The sequence below is a fragment of the Pollicipes pollicipes genome, unplaced genomic scaffold (assembly GCF_011947565.3).
Source record: "Pollicipes pollicipes isolate AB1234 unplaced genomic scaffold, Ppol_2.1 Scaffold_3087;HRSCAF=3621_pilon_pilon_pilon, whole genome shotgun sequence".
Lineage (NCBI taxonomy): Eukaryota > Metazoa > Arthropoda > Thecostraca > Pollicipedomorpha > Pollicipedidae > Pollicipes > Pollicipes pollicipes.
In genome coordinates this window covers 6,982,074-7,000,578 of record NW_023596225.1, presented here as the reverse complement: position 1 = coordinate 7,000,578, position 18,505 = coordinate 6,982,074, and the positions used below count along the sequence as shown (strand labels likewise).

Genomic DNA, 18,505 nt, shown 5'->3' with positions numbered 1-18,505 from the left:
GAAGCCGAACATTTTGCGCTAAACGCCCGTTTCGTGCCACTTTTTGCATAATGAAAATGGCTTGTTTGCTGTAACGTTTTAATTACGTGACCCGTGATCTTACCCCGTTGCCGCTCGAGCTTACACGGAATGCCAAATCGTGGAATTATATTTAAGTCTGAAACATAACCGTGCAATTATCGCACAACCAAATAAGCGGCGATACGGTTTAAGCCGCTAACACTTTGGCAGCGCACATACACTTCTTAGCTTACATGGGCTCAATTAGTAATTAAAATATTAGAGTTTGGATGTTCTGCTTTTGTGATCTTGAGTGGCCGTGCATGAACTATGATGACTTGAGCGCCGCACAAAGCTGTGGTCTTTTCAGCTTGAGGAACATTGCGCTTCCACCGTAGCAAACTGTCGACACAAGTATTACAGCTATAGTTTGTGAAAGAATGCCCGTCTCAGCCACAGTGCACTACATCAGAGTCGCCTCAATCTGTCGTATTTGTGGTGAGAGGGAAGGCCCCCCCCCCCCCGCCCCCAAATCACACCCGCCTGCATCCGCGCCTGTGTACTGGTGACCGACTGGTAGTATGGCCATCGGCCGGGAGGTGGCAGCAGCGTGGTGCCCTCGCTCGATAAGCTGGCATACTGTAGTACGCTGGCGGGGCGACGAGGGTGAGGACGCCCCGCGCGGCGTTTCGCCGCCGACGGAAGCGCCCTGGAGCAGTTGCAAAGGACTGGCTCACAGTCGTTGGACCGTCTCGTCGTCAGCCAGCACGTCCTCAGGTACGGTTTGTCCGAAATCGCAGGCACTGACCCCTGACGGTGACAGGGCCACGAGAACCCTTCTGGGGGCGGAGAAGGGGGCGGCGACTCTCTCCTGGCGCGGTGCAGCGGTGGCGGCATCGTCGTACGTAGCTGCGCTGCCGGCCGCCGCGCGCGCGCCGCCGCCGGCACCCGTGCGCCGTGTCCCGGATCGGCCCGACCGCTGCCGCCGTGACGTCAGAGACGATTTGATCCGCGGGGACCGGTTCGCCATGGCCGTCGACCCAGCCCCGGCGCCGGCTGTGCGCAAATGAGACTCACCAACTGTGCAGTTGCGCTGCACGGGGTCAACAGGCATGCCGGCTGAGGATCTTGACAGACCGGGGGGGGGGGGGGGGGGGGTCAGTCGCACCGGCCGAGTGTGAATCGACCTGGCGCGCTGAGGAGCGGTGTGTGGGTGTGCGCTGAGGAGAGGTGGGTGGGAGTGTACGCTGAGGAGCGGTGGGTGGGAGTGCGCGCGGACCGCAGCACCGAGCGGGCGGCCGTCGACGAGCGGCGGCGTGGCTCAGTCCGCTCGTGGCCCCGACGCGCTGTCCGGCCCTGGTCATGAGGCTGGGCGCGCCGCTGCGACCGCCACGTCCTTCCGTCAGCTGTGATTGCAGGCGAAGTTCGATACTTGTCAGGTGCCGGCCAGGCTCAAGGTCGGGCATCGCCCGTCGCGCTCGGTGGTGTTTGGTGTCGGGCCGAGTCGCCGGGTACGCGGAAGCGGCCGGCCGCAGGGGCCTAGCGCTGCAGCGGCGCGCAGGCCGCCGCCTCATTGCGCAGCTGAGCGAAGCGGCGCGCCGCCGGCGGTCGTCAGCTGGCGGGTCGCGGTCCGTGCAGCGGCGCCACAACGGGCCACGACCGCCGCCGGCCGTGCTATCGCCGCCGGCTGGCTGGCGCACAGGCGCCCGTGTCGCCGCTGCCGAGGGCGGCCTGCCGGCGCGGCGCGCGGCGGACGCCGCATCAGCGGCAGTCGCCAGTCACGACACCAGCGTCCGGCGGGTCGCCAGACGTCCGGCTGGTGCCGCTAGACGTCCGTGAACTCTGCTGAGTCTTATGTAATATGTTTGTCCGCTTACTGTGCAGCGCCGGCGACAGGGCCTCGGTGCTTTCGTCCATGGTCTCGCCAGCGTCGATTGTAGGCTGTACCTAGTTTGATTTATGGAAAAAGCCTTGTTATTGCAAGATAGCAAGTCATTGCGAGTAAATGGTCGGAAATCAATTGACGAGGACTATGTGCAGCAGGACAGTCATGCGTCCAATGGTTTGACGTTATTTAAAACCCGTGAATGGAATGTGAGGTGTTTTTGGGCGCTCGATATTAGTTTTTTCCCGTTTCGCCTCACATTTTTTGCCGCGCGTTGAGAATGCCACAGGGAAACAACTTCGTAACGTAAATCGTTTGTAACCCGTAAGGAGGTAAAGTGGTAAAAATGGTAAGGATCACGTTACTTTGCGAGGACAGAACTTGCTCAGGGATATCCAAAGTAATGTGCAGAGGATGCAATAACCCGACTTGGTTAGCTGGGAGTATTCGGGAAAGCTCGGAGTGTTCCGGTTTTGTGCTGGGGTGCGGCTGCATCGTTGGTGAGCGAGATAGAAACAAGCGTCAGAGAGGTGATATGTGACCTGTTCGTGGATGAACCGTTACCTCAAAAGAAGGGAAAGGCTCAAAAGCCTCCAAGAGTTTTCTGCCATAACTTTGGAAAGCTTTCGAGAGTAGATGAGAATGAGACATGCGACGTTTCCGGCGCATACAATTGTCTTAAGCATTGGCGCGTGAAGATTTACCAGAAGACACACGGCTGCTACTAGCTGCAGCTAAGCTAAGGCTGCTAGCTGTTAGCTGCTAGCTGCAGCTAATGCAACATAGAAAGTCGTTATGTATATCTAGATCTGTAGACTTGTTTATGTGAATTTTCTTAGTAAGGCCCGTACCTGGAGACAATAGTCCAGGAGGCATACACAGTTTTGTTGTGAGGAAGAGAGATATCTGCTGTTGCTTTCCCCTGCAAGATGCAGATAATCATCCATCTTCCGACTAAAATGTCATTTACCTCCAGGTTAAGAAACTGAGCTTACAAGAGGTCGAAGGTACCGGGTGAGAAGATCGCGTTTCGCGGGTCTCAAGTAAGAGGATCATTTGCGAAAGCTGATGACACTTTGTATTTCAGTCGACCATAGAATTTTGGATGGAATTTTGGAATTCATGGAATTTTGAACGCTCTGTGCAATAAGCTGCACATCCGTCGCCAAATTAAAGGTCCCGATAGATAAATCTTGGCACGACCACATACTGACAATAATGCCCAATAATGAATACTTCACACTAGCTAGCAGGCGAAATGTGTGCATGATGAAGTGCTGGCAAGTTCAAGCAAATTTGGACTTTCGACACCAGCTTAGGACCCCTGGGAAGAGCCTAAGACCAATGCGTAGGCCGCCTGAGCCATCAAGAGTCTTCCATCTAGTCTTCTAGATTTACACTAACACGTAGGGCCTCGGAGCGATCGAGAGTACACCGGGCGACTAATATGTTGGACCTCAGTCAACGGCGTGGGCCTTAGGAGAAAATGGAAAAACTCAAGGCCAGTGTGGACGGCACCTGCAATCGAAGGTGCAACGGCAGGTCAACACATAGACCCCCGTCAATAGCGTAGGGTCCTTCAAACAAACGAGCGGAGCTCTCGGGCTCGGTGTTTTGCAGGTGAACATTGCGCAATCATACTTTCAATTATGTAATCGCTCTGTGATTTCATGTGCAAAATTTCGAATAGTTGTTATAAAAATGACATTGCTGACGCTCAAGGGACGCCTGTTGAGATGAATTTTGTTGGACGTCTTTATGTCACACACTTGGAACATCACTTTCCTCTGGAAGCTGTAGACTTTGAGCTCTAGTGTAAGGTGTAATTTATGAAGCTCACACCCTTTTTGTACAAAGAACCCCGACTCACAAATCGCAGAGCTCCTTTCGCTGCTGCCGGTTTTCAAAACAGGCGGCTGGTATTATGTTTGCACCAGAAGTTTCTCGGAATATGCAAGGTTATTGAATAACATCAGTAACTTTCACGCCCGCTGTAGCAGGGGGGCGGGGGAGGTGAGTACGCAATGGGAAGGTAAAATGGGGATAAAATGCTTTTGAAAACACTACATTATTAGCACACCATATGCTCGATCCGTGGCCAAACAGCTTGCTTGCTTGCCAATGTCCGGAAAACATTACGGCTGAGCTTTGGAGGGATCGTGCTGCTGGATGCTGGAGGCTTTATGGGAGACTTGCGATACGACAATTGTTTATAGATGTACAAGTCTCTGGATAGCGTAACTGGCCCGGCCGGAGCCAGCCGGACCGTCGAAGCCGCAAAGTTATCGTTCAGCCTACCTTACAACTCGCTTGATCTGTGCCTTCGTTCGTGGTGATTTACTTTCAGCTGCGTTTTTGTGCACAGTGTTGCATTTTCACTCACAAGAGAAGCCTAAGATAAAAGATTGAATGCATTGCTTCTACCGTACCGACTCTGAAATATCGAATCGGCTCCGTCGCTACTGGTACAACACCTAGGCTGTCGTGAGCAGCACTCGACAATGGTGCCAGCAAAGCTCGACCTGTATTGGATAAGTCAAAGGCCTTTTATAAGTGCCAGTCGTGTTTCATCTTTTATTCTTGGTGCCTAATTGGCAGGGCGAAAATTGTAAGGGGCGGGGTATCGCATCGTCCCTCCCCCCTCCCCCCAGACTTGCTCCTCCTGTCAGGGCAAGCAACTTGTTCAGAAAGAGCTAGCCGCCTGATGTGAAGTTAATAACAGATTTTAATACAGTTCACTTGTTGAGGCACGGCGAAAGGCGCCCATCAGGTAACACATGTCGCGCCAGGCTTGGAGTATGCCTAAGGTATGGTGGTTAGTTTGATGACAGTTGAGGCGAAGCTCGAAGCGTACACGCGATTTTCATAAGGGGGCATGACCTCGTGGAGACGCCATATTTGACGTCACTCCCAGTGCTGCTCGCCACTGGTTCGAAATCTGCCACGCACTCTGCCGCCCTGGCTATCGAGATCCTCCTTTTTTTCTCGTTTTTTCAGTCTGAGACAGGAAATCCAATCGCAGATCGAGTTTAAACGTGAGGCCCCGGCAGGTTCTGAGGATGGAACGCCAATCACTTCTGTTGTGATTGAGCTATCTCATTAGTCTAGGGCAGGTGCGCCTGCTTTCCTAGCAGCGGCACTTATCCTGAAATTTGTTGAGGGACAATGTATGATTGAACGTTTCGATTATGTGCATCATGTTTAAAATTGCAGTGATGAAAGAGACTATCGGTAATGGACTGATTACTGATGACGGTACTGGGTATATACTTAATGAGCATTTTGTCATATCATATTACATTACGCTACTGGTGACAATTTTTCCTCCAGAAATTTGGTCTGCGACAAAAAGTGCACTTTCACCACCCCTGCGAAAGGGTATGTCGATGACTGTTCCCGCATGCGCCCGTGGATTCGATGGGTTTCACCACCTCGCGTCCCTGAATTCTATCATTTGGTCCCGCCCTCGCTCGCCCAGCAAATGGTCCTGGCAGGAAGCCAGCCTTTACTAGCAAACCGTGTAGAATACGCGTCAAGACTGTCGGATGGTCGATGTGCTATTACGTAACCTTTCTAGCCTCTTTCTATGCTCATGCGACTTCCCCTCCAACCATTTTTGGGACAGTCGCGAGCAAAACAGGCGCCCACAGCGGGAAGCGGCGCAAAGCGTTGGCGTCCGTCGCGAATCCGTTATTACTGGTGCTGCACAGACTCGTTCCTGGTTATTCCTGGTGCTGCACAGACTCGTGCCTGGTTATTCCTGGTGCTGTACAGACTCGTGTCTGGTTCCCGATGCTGGTTTCTGGTTCCCACACCTGAAAAAGAGATATTGGGTTCTTAATCCAGGCTGGATATTTCATCAGCCCCACCCCATGGTTCCTGGAATCTGTTGGTTGTTTTACAAACACGGCACCATGGTCCGTGATCCTCACTGCCCTTTTGACAAATGCAAACACCGGTTTCTGAATCCCACTGATTTCTTCACAAACGCTAGAACCTACTTTTGGTTAACATCGGGGTGCCACAGACACTGGATTTTTACCCCTGTCGGCATTTTTCCTTCGACTTTTTCTCGACTCGATTTTACCTGTTGGAGTTTTATCCCCGTCGGCTTTTTCCGTTCAACTGTTTGTCCGGACACCGTGGCGGCAGGCTGTGGGTCGGGGCAGAGTCTGTTTGGGTGGGTGGGAGTGGACGCTGGTCCAGGGCCGGGGCCTGCGGCGGACGTCACATGAGCCGGAGCGTGGTCGGCCTGCAGCGTCCAGAGCCAGCTGGCGCCGGTGCACAGCCGGCCCAGCCACGCCGGCTGACCCCGTCCACCGCCGACCTCTGGCCGCCGACCGAAATAGCGCGTCGGCCGCCGCGCTGCCCACGCCACTCGACAGGGGGCCGTACTGTCCATGCAGGCTGCCCGCGGCGTGCGCCCCCAGGGACGGGCAGACCGCCCGCACCACCGGCGCCTGCTGCCATCCGCCTCCTGGTTATGGATGAGAGCACTCCTGCTCCAGGATTGCTCATGACATAACTTTCCAGCGCACGACTTACTTATGCCCTCATAAAGCCAGACGATCGCGTGTTTAAAGTGGACGGACATCGCGGAGTCGCTGGTTATGAGGGCGCTGCTGGATGTCGTTAGCTGTCTGCAACGGAGTCAGCTGGCTAGCCCCGTCGACAGGCACGGAGCCGTATTGACGCGGGAGCGACGGCAGTGAAACCCTCCAGACTAGAGCGCCCCCAACGCCGAGCTGAGGACGTGAACATCGCTCTCATGTCAGGTCTGGTGGTCATGTCGTAGGCAACGTTGGAGACCGTTTTAAGTGGATTCCTGTAAGATCTGGCCTCGATTAATGAACTTTTTATTGAAGAGATCGCTCCACATTTGTATGGAGTTTCGAACTGAAAAAGACATCTTGAACATCATTCGGTGCAGTTAACAGCCGTACCCTTCTCAAGACCTAAAGCCCTCTAGTTTGTGAGTTATACACCCGTGAAGATTGCGGACTATTTCAAGGCTACCTAGGTATCTATGACACCATAATATCGGCACCCAAATCCTGCCATTCCACTGTCCATTTGGCGTTAATGGGCAAGAAAAACATAATTGTCGAGTCGTCCTTTCTGGCACTTGCGAGCATGACTTCCAGATCAAGCGACCGTCAGTTGACTCTCGACCAATATTGCGCAAGCTATGCGAAATAACATGGATGACGTTTTGTGTTACATAATGCAAGACATTATGCATCCGTCCGAGGTATCACGGAAAGGAGACATGCAATAAAATATCTTAAAGGGAGTGTTCCACGTTTCTGTACGGGTTTTAAACTCAAATAGATATTTATTGCCTGGTATTTGGAACCTTTGAAGCATTTCGGGGTCTGTCTGTCATCAGGGGTCCCAGAATTAGGAGGTGACCCCGATACTTAACAGGAGTCTGGTGCTGGGCAGGTACCCATATATGCCAAACGGGACCAGTGCCAATGCTCAAGGATGTCAGGGAACCTTCTCGGGCGTCACTCAACCGTCTCTGATTCATTACAGGGGCCCTCTGTCGGCCAGGGAGTGCCGTTGCTGAGCAGGAAACCACCGACATCGAACGGGATGTGCACTGCATTAAATAGGAGTTCCGTGGATCCACAACATTGTACAGGGGTTCCGTGACAGGCCGGACCCCCTCAGCCGAACAAAGCCAAAGCCACGGTCCTCAGATTCTGATCAAAAGGATTTCTTTTGAGTCATTAGGAGAACACATGAGACCATAGCACTGGCACCGGACAGCGTCCGCACCAATCAAGGGCCCAGCTGTGAAACTGGCGCAAAGTCAGAGTCCCATTAAGTCAGTCAGATAAGCTTCTCCAGTGCAGTCAAGGGGCCCTCGAGGAGCTGAAGAGTTCCCACTGTTGGCCGGGGGCCGGTACTGAACAAGGGTTTTGTTAACCTAACAAAGACACGGCCATACCCCTTGAATGACAGTCATGAGGCCTGCGCTTGCTTCACTCAGGCCTCCCCTGATGCAAAAGGGAACCCGTTTCTCGACTGGGGCCTCCAGAGTAACTTAGGCCCCTTAGCAGCGTGTCTTGTACCATTCCAGACAGGTTTCTGGGTCAATCATTAGCCAAAGGAAGAAAATGGCAAGGATCCGAGAACGTCCACCATAAAGTCTCCTGCATCGTTCAAATGACCTTGAGATAATTATATGGCAACTTAGGCGGTCAGGGGCCCTCGGGGCTAAAGCGGCCCTTTTGGATACGGGTTAGGGGTCGCGGAAGCCGGCGGGCTTATTGGCCAAATTGGGATAGGTCTAGGGACACGGGTTATTAGTTGGGGAATCGCAGCGCCGCGGGGACCCCTTAGACGTTGAAAGAAATAACCTCTTCTAGTCAGGCGCCCCTGGTAGTGTGAGGGGACAGAAAACCCCGGTGCGGAAAAAGGGGCCATGCCCTTCAAAAGAGGTGAGGAGGCTTTGTCGGTGAGAAAACTCAAGGCTCGGACTTCGGGGCACAGACCCCGCACCGACGATGGTAACGACGGGGGCCTATGGAAGTTGTTCGGGTTAGAAGCTTTTGCGGGAGTAGTTTTGTCATGTAAAAGTTATTATGTTAGAATTTCTTACATTTCAAGTGATTTCGTGTGGAAGCCTTTGCATTAAAAGCTTTTCTTATTAAGACATTAATGTGTTCGAAGTTCTTGTATTAGAAGCAATGTAGCATTGCAGTTTTTGCGTCGGAAGTTTTGTTACGCAGTATTAATGTCGCGCAACAGTTTTTACGTTAAAAGTTACGTTTCGTAGAAGTGTATGCGCTGGAAGCTCTTCCATTAGAAGCAGTGCCGCGAAGATGGTTTTACGTTTGAAGTGTTGTCGAGGAAGATAAATGACCCCGATGTATTTTTGTGTTAGAAGTTTTGCCACGTAGAAGTTTATGCACGAGAAGCTGTTGCATTAGAGAGAATGTCGCGTAGGAGGTTTTGTCTAATAAATTGTACCGTGCAGATATATCTTCTTAAAGCTCGTGTGGTGGAAGATGAGTATTTAGCAGCCATTGCGTTAAAAGCTGTGCCATGCGACGCTAATAGTGTAGTCGTTACGCTGCACGTCTGGGATATCAGGGATGAGAGGGTCGATTTCCCGCGATAACCTGCCCTTCCAGCCAGAGTGAAAACCAGGCCACGTCACATAGCCTCGGCAGCTGAGTGCGTCGTTATGTCCCACTGGCATGCACACAGGTGTTTTCCTGTGGAACCGGTGTTAAGTGCCCAGGGTATTTAATTTGATCCCCGTGCACAACTTTACTGTGTACATTAGCAGCAACGTCGCATAGCAGTTGCTGTGTTGGAAGTTCTGCCGTGTAAAAGTTATGCCACGGGGAAGTGTTTTCTTCGGAAGTCATCCCGTGGAAGCTGAGTAGTTCGGAGTGAAGTCATCCCGTGGAAGCTGAGTAGTTCGGAGTGAAGTCATCCCGTGGAAGCTGAGTAGTTCGAAGTGAAGTCATCCCGTGGAAGCTGAGCAGTTCGGAGTGAAGTCATCCCGTGGAAGCTGAGTAGTTCGGAGTGATGGCGTTAAAACTTCTGTCGTGAGGCTGCTGTTAAGTGCCCATTGTCATCAGTTGCATCCCTCTTTACAAATTACATAATATTGTAGGAATGAATATTAATGATTTGTATAACATGCATCATTCAAATGACTCTCTATTCCAAGCGTCGTCCCGTCTATTTCTAGCGTCTTGAATTTCTAACCAGTCCGCTCTTATTCCTACTATAACCTTTTAAGCGTTCAGTGCACCAGTACTAACATTACCAATGATTTACATGCAGTTTAGCTTGCTTTTTTACTATTCCACTTCGTTCCATTGACTCACAGCATGTTTTCCGCGCTATTGTTTGGTTCAGTTTCTGCCAGATTTTGCAACCAGTATTATCTGCCAGCCGTTTTCAACCTGTGCAAACCGGCGGGCGGACACTGCGGCAGCCAGATGCCGCCATCCATGCAGGCCATTAAATCTGTCGACCCAGCCACGTAGCATACATATCGCCACATCACGCGTCTGCCGCCGGCGTATGGTGTTATGAAAACAAATCACAAAGCGCTGTTAATGCCAATCGTATATGTAATGACTAGAATATCTCACCCCTTCCGTATGCACGTATACATTGGCAACGCATTGCATTGCTTTACCGCACTCGGCCGCTCTATGAATATACCTGATCGCTGGGAAAGTCTGGTGTATGTCAGGCGGCTGCTCTCAGAAAACATTTCCCACCTCATCTCCCACGCAGAACTTTTTACGGCCTGGCAAACGTAACTGCTGAAACTAAGTTGATTGTCAAGAGGGGCTAACCGGATCAGTCACTCTGACGGAACGGTTGAGCGTAGCCAATGACGCATGGATTGCAAACACACCTGTTGGCACCCTGGTGATGTGGATGCGACGGGCTCATCCACACCTCTTAAAGTAAATCCGTGTGTCTTGAAGCCTATTGCGCATCGCGTCAACGTTCATTTCAGTTTTCCGTTAAAGGTTGAAAAGAGTTACACTTACGATTGCATTTACGACTTTGGCTCGTTTTCGGTGTGAGATTATGCAGTCGACGCGGCCCTAAAACCCAAATATTGTCATCGATCTGCAAAGGATCTATATTGAAGTGCAACCATTTCGACGAAAACGTACGAAAGGCGTTTCTCTTCAATTCTAAAACACTTGTTGCTTAGATTATTTTTCAACTTGTTTCCAAATGCTAAAAACTATCTAGATTCCATATCAAACATAGCTTCTTTATATTTGATGCGTACCTTACTGAACTGCATCAGATGAGGCCAGCTCTGTGCAGTGTAGAGACGGGTCGGAACACAGCTGGCAACGGGGGCGTTCTTCGCGGCCGTTTGATTAATCTCCACCGACAGAGGAGGGCGAGAGCTCACGCGGCGTCCCTGAACGCCTGACCTGGGCGCGGGGGGGGGGGGGGGCGCCGGCCGCCGTTGTTCCAGCCGCCGCGCGGCCAACTGCAGCCGAAACATACAGTTTGGGAGGGCGTTGACGCAGCCACACATGTATCGAGTGTGCAGGAGCGTACAGATGGCCTCTTAAGTTCGTTGTGCGCAATCGCTAGGGCGACTTTGGTACGCGTATTTTCGTGATCACAGTGAAGATTCGTTTTGACAGACAGCAAGATCCGTCGCTCTGATTTACATTTTGACAAAAGTAGTTCTTCCGACATAATCCCATGTATATTTTGACGCAGTTTTTATGATTATGTTGTAATGGTAATGCATGTTACTCATTATATGCTTGAGCTTCCACATTGTACTGTGTAGTCCCAGTCCTTTCAAGCGCAACAGTTCAACGGTATATCACTTTGTGAGACTCCGGAAATCGAGTTTAGCGAGCTACTGGACTTTGAGCGTGGACGCCCTGGCAGCGTCGCGATGTATCTGACCCGGTAGGCATGCCGTCACGCTGTGCCCCCACGTTCACTCTGATCTGGGTGGGGCACGCTCCGGGAGGCGTCCTGCGTCGCCGGCCAGGGGATCGAGCGAGTGCTCCGTGCAGAAGCCTCTGAATGAAAGCCACTCCCAAACGGATCATTGGGGATCCGTGATGACGGAAATTCATGCGTCTCATACGCGCTGGAGAGAGGCGACTGAAATACCATCTCAGTCCGTTAATCCTCATCTGGCTTCCGTTCCGAGAGAACGGTTTATTGCGTTGCCTTGGGTCTTGGAGGTAGTGTGAATAACACGGGGCGCGCGGGGCGCGCTGTCCACTGAATGATAACAGCCATTCTTCAATATCACATGGTTTTGGTCTGTCTGATAGTCTGACGGCGATCTATATGTTTATTTGGTTGTTCTTTTATTCGTTGACTTATTAGCTAATCTTATAGTTTTCCACTTGTTTCAATAATCTATTTCTACAAGATTTATCGATCCACGTTTGACATCGTCACGTATCATTCGCCCGCAAAACAAAGTCAGATTGATGAATTTCGATATTCGGTGACAATTACGGAAGTCCTATGAAGACGTGTCGCCTAACTTCTCGCACGAGAACAAATTAGTCATCAAAAACAGTGGCATAGGTGCAGCGTGTGGGACTATTCATGTGCATTTTTTAACAAGTGACCGGCTTGAACTCGCGAAGAGTTTGCTGCTTCGAGATGTAGAAAGGGGGCTTCACCAATTTATGGCCCGATTTGGTAAGCACTTGCACTCAAACATGCGTCTGCATAAGACAGGTAGTATTAGCCTTATTCCTCGGAAAAAAACAGGAGAATGGAGATATCGTTTGGTTGATATTTCGGCAACATGCCTTTATCGAAACATCAACCAAACTATATCTCCATTCTCCTGGTTTTTCCGAGGAATAATGTCAATACTACTGTTTTATCTATGTAAATACTGTTCCTCGCTAATGCACTGAACAACTTACAAACACGCATCCAGTGGCGCGAAGTTTTAAGTGCGCGTAAGGCCTTAAGAACCCATGAAACGGCCAGATTCTTATGATGGGCTTTCGCGATGTTTCCCACATCAAGCGAAAAGTGGCAGGCGAGTACAGTCTTATTATATGGTCTACATCTCATTGTGTGCATCTAGCTCTCTTCTGACGTACGTCGAATGACGTTGCCAACGACCCCACGTTGAAAACTCGAGCTTGGTCAGATCATGGGTATACTGTGAGTGGCGGCCAGTAGGGTGAGTGACGGCTCGCCTCCTCCGCCAGGCCTCCGGTGAGCTGCAGCGTCTCGCGCAGTCCGGTGACGGCGACGCCGACACTCCGTGCCGGCAGCATGTTGTACGGGCCGGGAGCGAGCGTGCTGCCGCCGCACGGCTGCCCCCCGCAGTTGGGCGGCGAGCCGGCGTCGGCCGCCGCCTGCGACTTGCTGTGGGGCCCGCTGACGGCGCCGCCGGACCCACAGGCCAGCCCGCACTACCCGCACTACTACGCCTACCAGTCATACCCGGTGCATGGCTACTGCCCCAGCTACAGCTCGCCGCTCCCGCCGAGCGCGCCGAGCTACTGCGCGCCGCCCAGCGCGCCGGCCGATCCGCCGGGCTACGTCTGCCTGACGCCGCTGACGCCGCTGACGCCGGCGCCGCGCTCGCCGCCACGATCCGAGCCAGAGTCCGGCGAGAAGAAGCGGCGCGGCCGCAAGAAGGGCCAGACACGCGACTCGGGCGCCTGGACGGCCAACAAGCGGCTGGGCCGGCCGCTGGGCACCACGCGCGCCAACGGATACAAGGTGGGCTGCCGCGGCGGCCGACGCAAGGGCACCACGCGCGAGAACGGCTTCAAGGTGAGCGGCGGCCGGCCGCGCGGCACCACACGCGCCAACGGATACAAGGTCAGCACGGGCCGCCCTAAGGGCACCACGGTCGCCAACGGCTACAAGTGCAGCAGCGGGCGGCCGCGTGCCTCGGCTACTTCCGGCCCGGACAGCGGGCCCGGCGCTGTCTGCCTCAAGCACTCCGACTCGCCGGCCGGTTCCAACTTCGGCGTCGAGCAACGGGGGGACGGCGAGATGCACGAGAGCCCGCACAACACCGGCGACGACAGGGCCCCCTCCCCAGGTCAGTGGTACCCGTGGCAGGGACGGCGGCTCAGGTCAGTGGTATCCGTGGTGGGGACAGCGGCTCAGGTCAGTGGTATCCGTGGTGGGGACAGCGGCCTACGCTGAAGTGCACATTACAAAATCGAGCCAGCATGGTCTGACATACAAGGCGATGCGTGGAAGAGCTTCTAATGTTTCAGGCATGTTAAACGCATAGCGGCATTATACAGCATGGTGTTGCATGAATACATTCGTGAGTCACATTTCCATATTTCGCGGTAAAAATGCGCTGCTCCACCAGTGTCCTTAATAGTGTTGTACACGCTATAACTCCCGTCCCAAGTAGTATTTATTATTCTTTGCTCAGCGTTGTCTGCCGTTAGTTAAATGGTGGTGCTTTTTTCTTCAAATTGCTGGTGAAGCTATAGCTAGCAAATTTTTGATTAATAGGACTACCGTCGTTAGCGCATCGTTATCCGCACCATTGCTCGTCTACAGCGTCATCTGTGCCTTCTGATCCCGTCTCGTACGCTCCGCGACCCTGAAGAGCCCAACAAGCAGGCAGAGTGGCTCCTTATCTCTTTTTTCCGCAAGCATGTCTCCCGGGGGCGTGGGTCCGCGAACTGGGTGCGGGCGGCTGATCAGTGAAAAACGTGGTATTCTATCTCTAAAATATTCAACAAACATATTTATCCCCGGATTTAGTTCACTTTTTTCTCGAAGTTGGGGGGGCTGGACCTTCTTCCACCTCCAGCTGATTGGAAAACGGCACCCAGATGCCACCGGTAGATTCCGGGAGCAACAGGATAGCGAAGGACGATATTGACCTGTGATAACGAAGGACAAAGTCAAGGTGACAGTAGCCTGGTCTGAAAGGACGTCAAGCACTGCAACAACTCGAGCACGTCGATATGACCCGATCCACTCGTATGATTTATACGAGTAGGACATATACCCGCCTGACTTTGTCACTACGACTGCATTATGTGCCATTTGACGCAGCCAGATACGTCCTGATAAGGGTGTCGGTTGTCCGACTCAAAGGGATCATACTGGACTTTTGTTAGATTCCTTAGGTGCCAGGCTGCACTGCTCCTTTTCTATTCTTAGCTTCAGCTCGATGTAAGGTCCGGTGCGCAAAGTTCTCTGCCTTAATGACGTCACCTAAAATTATGTGAACAAAAGGTGGCAGTGGTGTGCGTTACATAACGCGACCAGGCCGAGCATTCGTGAGCACGACTCTTGAATTTAGATGTTACCAGGAAATAGGGCCAGGCCTTAATGGTGCTGTATGTAGATGGAACGTGTGGCGCTGTGGGATGGAATGGAATTGACTACTCCATTAGCCGTCCTGTTCAGCGTAAGGCATGGCATCGCAGTCCAACGTAGAGCGCTAGGACTCGATACGGTAGGCTGCTCCGTTTATATATTGTGCGTCGCTCACGCTGCGTGTTCTGGCCGCGGTTCATCACTCCAACTGCGCATAATCGTCAGTTGGTCCGCTGGAGAGCCAGCGACACACGCACACAGCGGACGACCACATACGACGCGACCAGGAGAACCGTGAGCGCGTGGTCTCGTATGTCATGGCTATCCGTGCATCAGAAATGCATTATGCTACTAGTGCGTTTGGTGGGGGAGTATATACTGGTTGGCATCCGGTTGCTCCTTTGATTACATTGGCTTTTGACCACAATTACAGGCGACTCTCCGTCGAATGCTATCAGCTGCAGGGCGCGGCTTCTCAATGGGCTTCGAGTGACACTTTCCCCAGCGTTGGCAGCATGGCGCCAGCCCTGTCCTCTGTGTTCGCATACAGGCCCGCGACCGTTTGTTTACATAAGGCCACAGCTGTGCGGCGAGCAGCGCTGGCCGCCTCGCGAGTGGCATCACGCCGCCACCAGGAGTGGCGCCACCGGAGTGATGACGAGCTGGATCCCGGGACGGTACCGACCCTCCACCACCTCAACACCCCTCCCTGACACTGGCTGCAGACCACACGCGACGGTACCGACCCGCCACCACCTCGACACCTCTCCCTGACACGGGCTGCAGACCACACGCTCAGTCCTCCACGGTGGCGTGGTGAGGCATGGGACTTTGACACAAAAAGACTGTTTTTCTCGTTTAAGATGATAAAGGATTAGCTTGGCTGTGTCCAGTTGATCGCTGGTGCAGAACCAGCTAGTTAGGCTTTAATGCACGGACACGTGTCCAACAGTTCTCGAATGCGGGAGCGAGTAAGTATACACAAGCCCAGAGCACACCCCGTCGTCCCTTTTCACGACACGAGCTGACGTGTTTTCGAGGGAGAGTGAGTAGTGACTGAAGTGTTTTTGTCAGAAAGTGAAGCGCATCCTGACTTGTGTCGAGCATTCCCATAAAACTGCATGAGAAGCACCGTCGATCATATTACGTTTATTGGTATTTCCTGCTTTCCAGATATCTCCAGCTGTCCTGAGGAAATCAGCAACTCTACCTGGATGCCTCCAAAAATAGGTAAGCCGATCATTTAAGGCCGCTTCACGCTGCTTTAACTTATTCTAAGCCTTACCCTTGCAAGACAATGTAACTCCATGTAAAGTAAGAGCTAGTCAGTTTTAATCCACTAAAGATGTGACTTTCATGCTGGTGGAAGTGGCAAATGAGGTGATTGTATCAAACTGGGAGACATTTTGTCCATCGGCATTCTTCTTTTTAAAGCGAGCGTTCCACATTTGTGTGGGGTTTCAGGTGGGATAGCCATTTTTAGTATCATTCGGTGTAGTGTACAGTCCTGTCCTCTTAAAAACCCCAAACCGTTTAGTTTCTGAGCTTGACGTCCGCAAAGCTGTACAGACTATTTCGTGCATACTATTTCAAGGTCAACCAGGTATGCATGACGCTATAAAAACGCCACTCAAATGCTGTCACCCTGTTGCCCATGCGACGCTCAAGACTGAAACAAATTAAATTATTAAAATATTGGTGTCTGGCGTACATGACGTACATGGCGTCTGGCGCGCAACTGATGGACTCCGATTGCCTCTCAACCAATGGTTATGCATTCAGTGCATGCTTCAAACACGAATCACGTTTTGCGCTACCTAATACAGGAAGTTGGATAGAGATACTAGTTATTACGTATATAATATTATAACTGAACAATTGACGAATTGTGGCATAACAAAGCACGTGACTGCGGGTAAACAATATCAAACCGTGGATTTATATGCAAGAAGGCTACGACAAAGGGCCAAAATACGCGCACAAACGATATTTATGTTCTGAAAACGCTAAGCCGTTATCACGACACCTTTCGAAAAGTTAAGGTACTACAAGGGAATTAATCCGTCTGCTAAGGCGGCAATTTCGCACGGTCGTTTGACAGCCGCTTTGATGCCATACAAACGTCCCATGATACAATCAAGCGATCACGCTTTGAGGAGCATGCTTGCTGAATAGCAAAACTGTGTTCTTCAGAACAGTCTTTTGCACTTAAAAGTGTACCAATAATTACAACTAAGCTTCTGCATCATATCTGACGATTGCCGCAATATCCTCAAGCGTCGAACATTCTCTTTAATCAATGTCGGTGCAGGTACTGTTTTTTCATCATTCGTGCACTGTAACTTTTCTTTGCAGGAAATTGTAAATGATGATACGTCTTGTACACACGGAAACGATGACGTCTTGCGCAGTGCTAGGAAAATGGTTGTGCGTGATGTACGGTTTGTAGTTCTTTTTCGTAGGCTGGTGCCCGTGCCACGCCACCGATGCTGTCACGTGACGCCCCACCCTGAACAAAAGGAACGCCCACCTGAGATCTAACTCTTCAGAGTAACACCAACGTTACGTCGTTTTCGCAGGTATACGTTTATCGGCAAGGTTTTTCGATCGTGTCACACTCACACACTCTCTTTTTCCATCGCCGCATGGATATGACGTGCTACCAGGCACTGGGCCATAGATCATTACTGATCCGCCAGTTGCATTGGTATATCTTATCAAGCGGAATTATTCTGACATCTGGCAGGTATCTAGAATATGCTTGATTTTGCGACCGATGAAGGTACTTTCCTTGTTTTTATTACATGATTCATTGTATTATTTATCACCGAACACATAGCATGATTGTAGAGCTTGACAAAAGCCGGAATGAAGGGTTCCCAATGCCAATCCAGGTCATGACCTACATAATATCCAACTAGAGCTGTGATGGCGGAACAGAGCAGAACTGGAGAAGAAACCAGGTAGAGACAGCTACATAGAATGTATTTTTGTTCGCAAAAACCTTCCAATATATTCCGATGTGAAATGGGTATTACCAGTGGCGTGTGCACGATTTCGTAATTCGGCGGTACCGCAGCTCAAACTTGTTAGTAAAATCACGGCTTATTGCGCAGCAGGCGCGCCAAATTTCAAAAGTTGAGAATATGCATATATATATATATATATATATATATATAAATTGGAGTATGTCGGTAGCAGGTTTTTTCTGCGTTGTTGATTGTACACCACAGAAAATTCCGCGTTTATGACCATTTTGATCGTTTGTTTAAAACTTTGCATGATGTGTTTGTCGTTTTCGGTGTATCGACATATAATGTTACGAATATTTATATATTTGCCCAATGTTTCGATAAATTCCGTGGTTCTTTTCATGATATGCTCGAGATATTTGAAAAAGAATATTTGCATGCTTCATGCTCCGGATCCGGACAAATTTCTATATGTTTGAAAGCTTTACATTTTCACCACGTTGAGTAAAAAGGTTACAGGTTCGGTAGGTTTGCATTACGGAGAGGGGGAGCGGGGTCTGCCCTATCAGTCGTGTGTCGCAGAGTGTTAGTTGAGTGAGTTGTTTCTTTTGCGTGGTGATGGCACGGCTCCCATGGTATGGCACCTATCATCAACATGCAAAACAAACAACTCACGCAGCTACCACTCTACTACACGCTACTGATAGTACAGACCCTCGTCCCCTGTAATACAAACCTGCCGGATCAACAGCCTATTTACCTGATATGCTGGAAATGTATTTAGTGCATTAACACTAGTTCAGTGCATTAGCGAGGAACATTATTCACAGACATA

The 18,505-nt window shown here is 51.2% G+C and overlaps 1 protein-coding gene across 1 annotated transcript in view; it reads left to right on the top strand.

The window, feature by feature from the left end:
• The first annotated feature begins 665 nt into the window (after positions 1–665).
• LOC119089304 (UPF0461 protein C5orf24 homolog) overlaps positions 666–18,505 on the top strand; it is a 35,000-nt gene continuing 17,160 nt past the window's right edge. Inside the window, exons 1-3 of the mRNA XM_037211969.1 lie at positions 666–777; positions 12,601–13,448; positions 15,872–15,928. Of these exons, the coding sequence (XP_037067864.1) occupies positions 12,668–13,448; positions 15,872–15,928 (838 nt within the window). The 5' untranslated portion in view covers positions 666–777; positions 12,601–12,667. The remainder of the gene's footprint in view (positions 778–12,600; positions 13,449–15,871; positions 15,929–18,505) is intronic.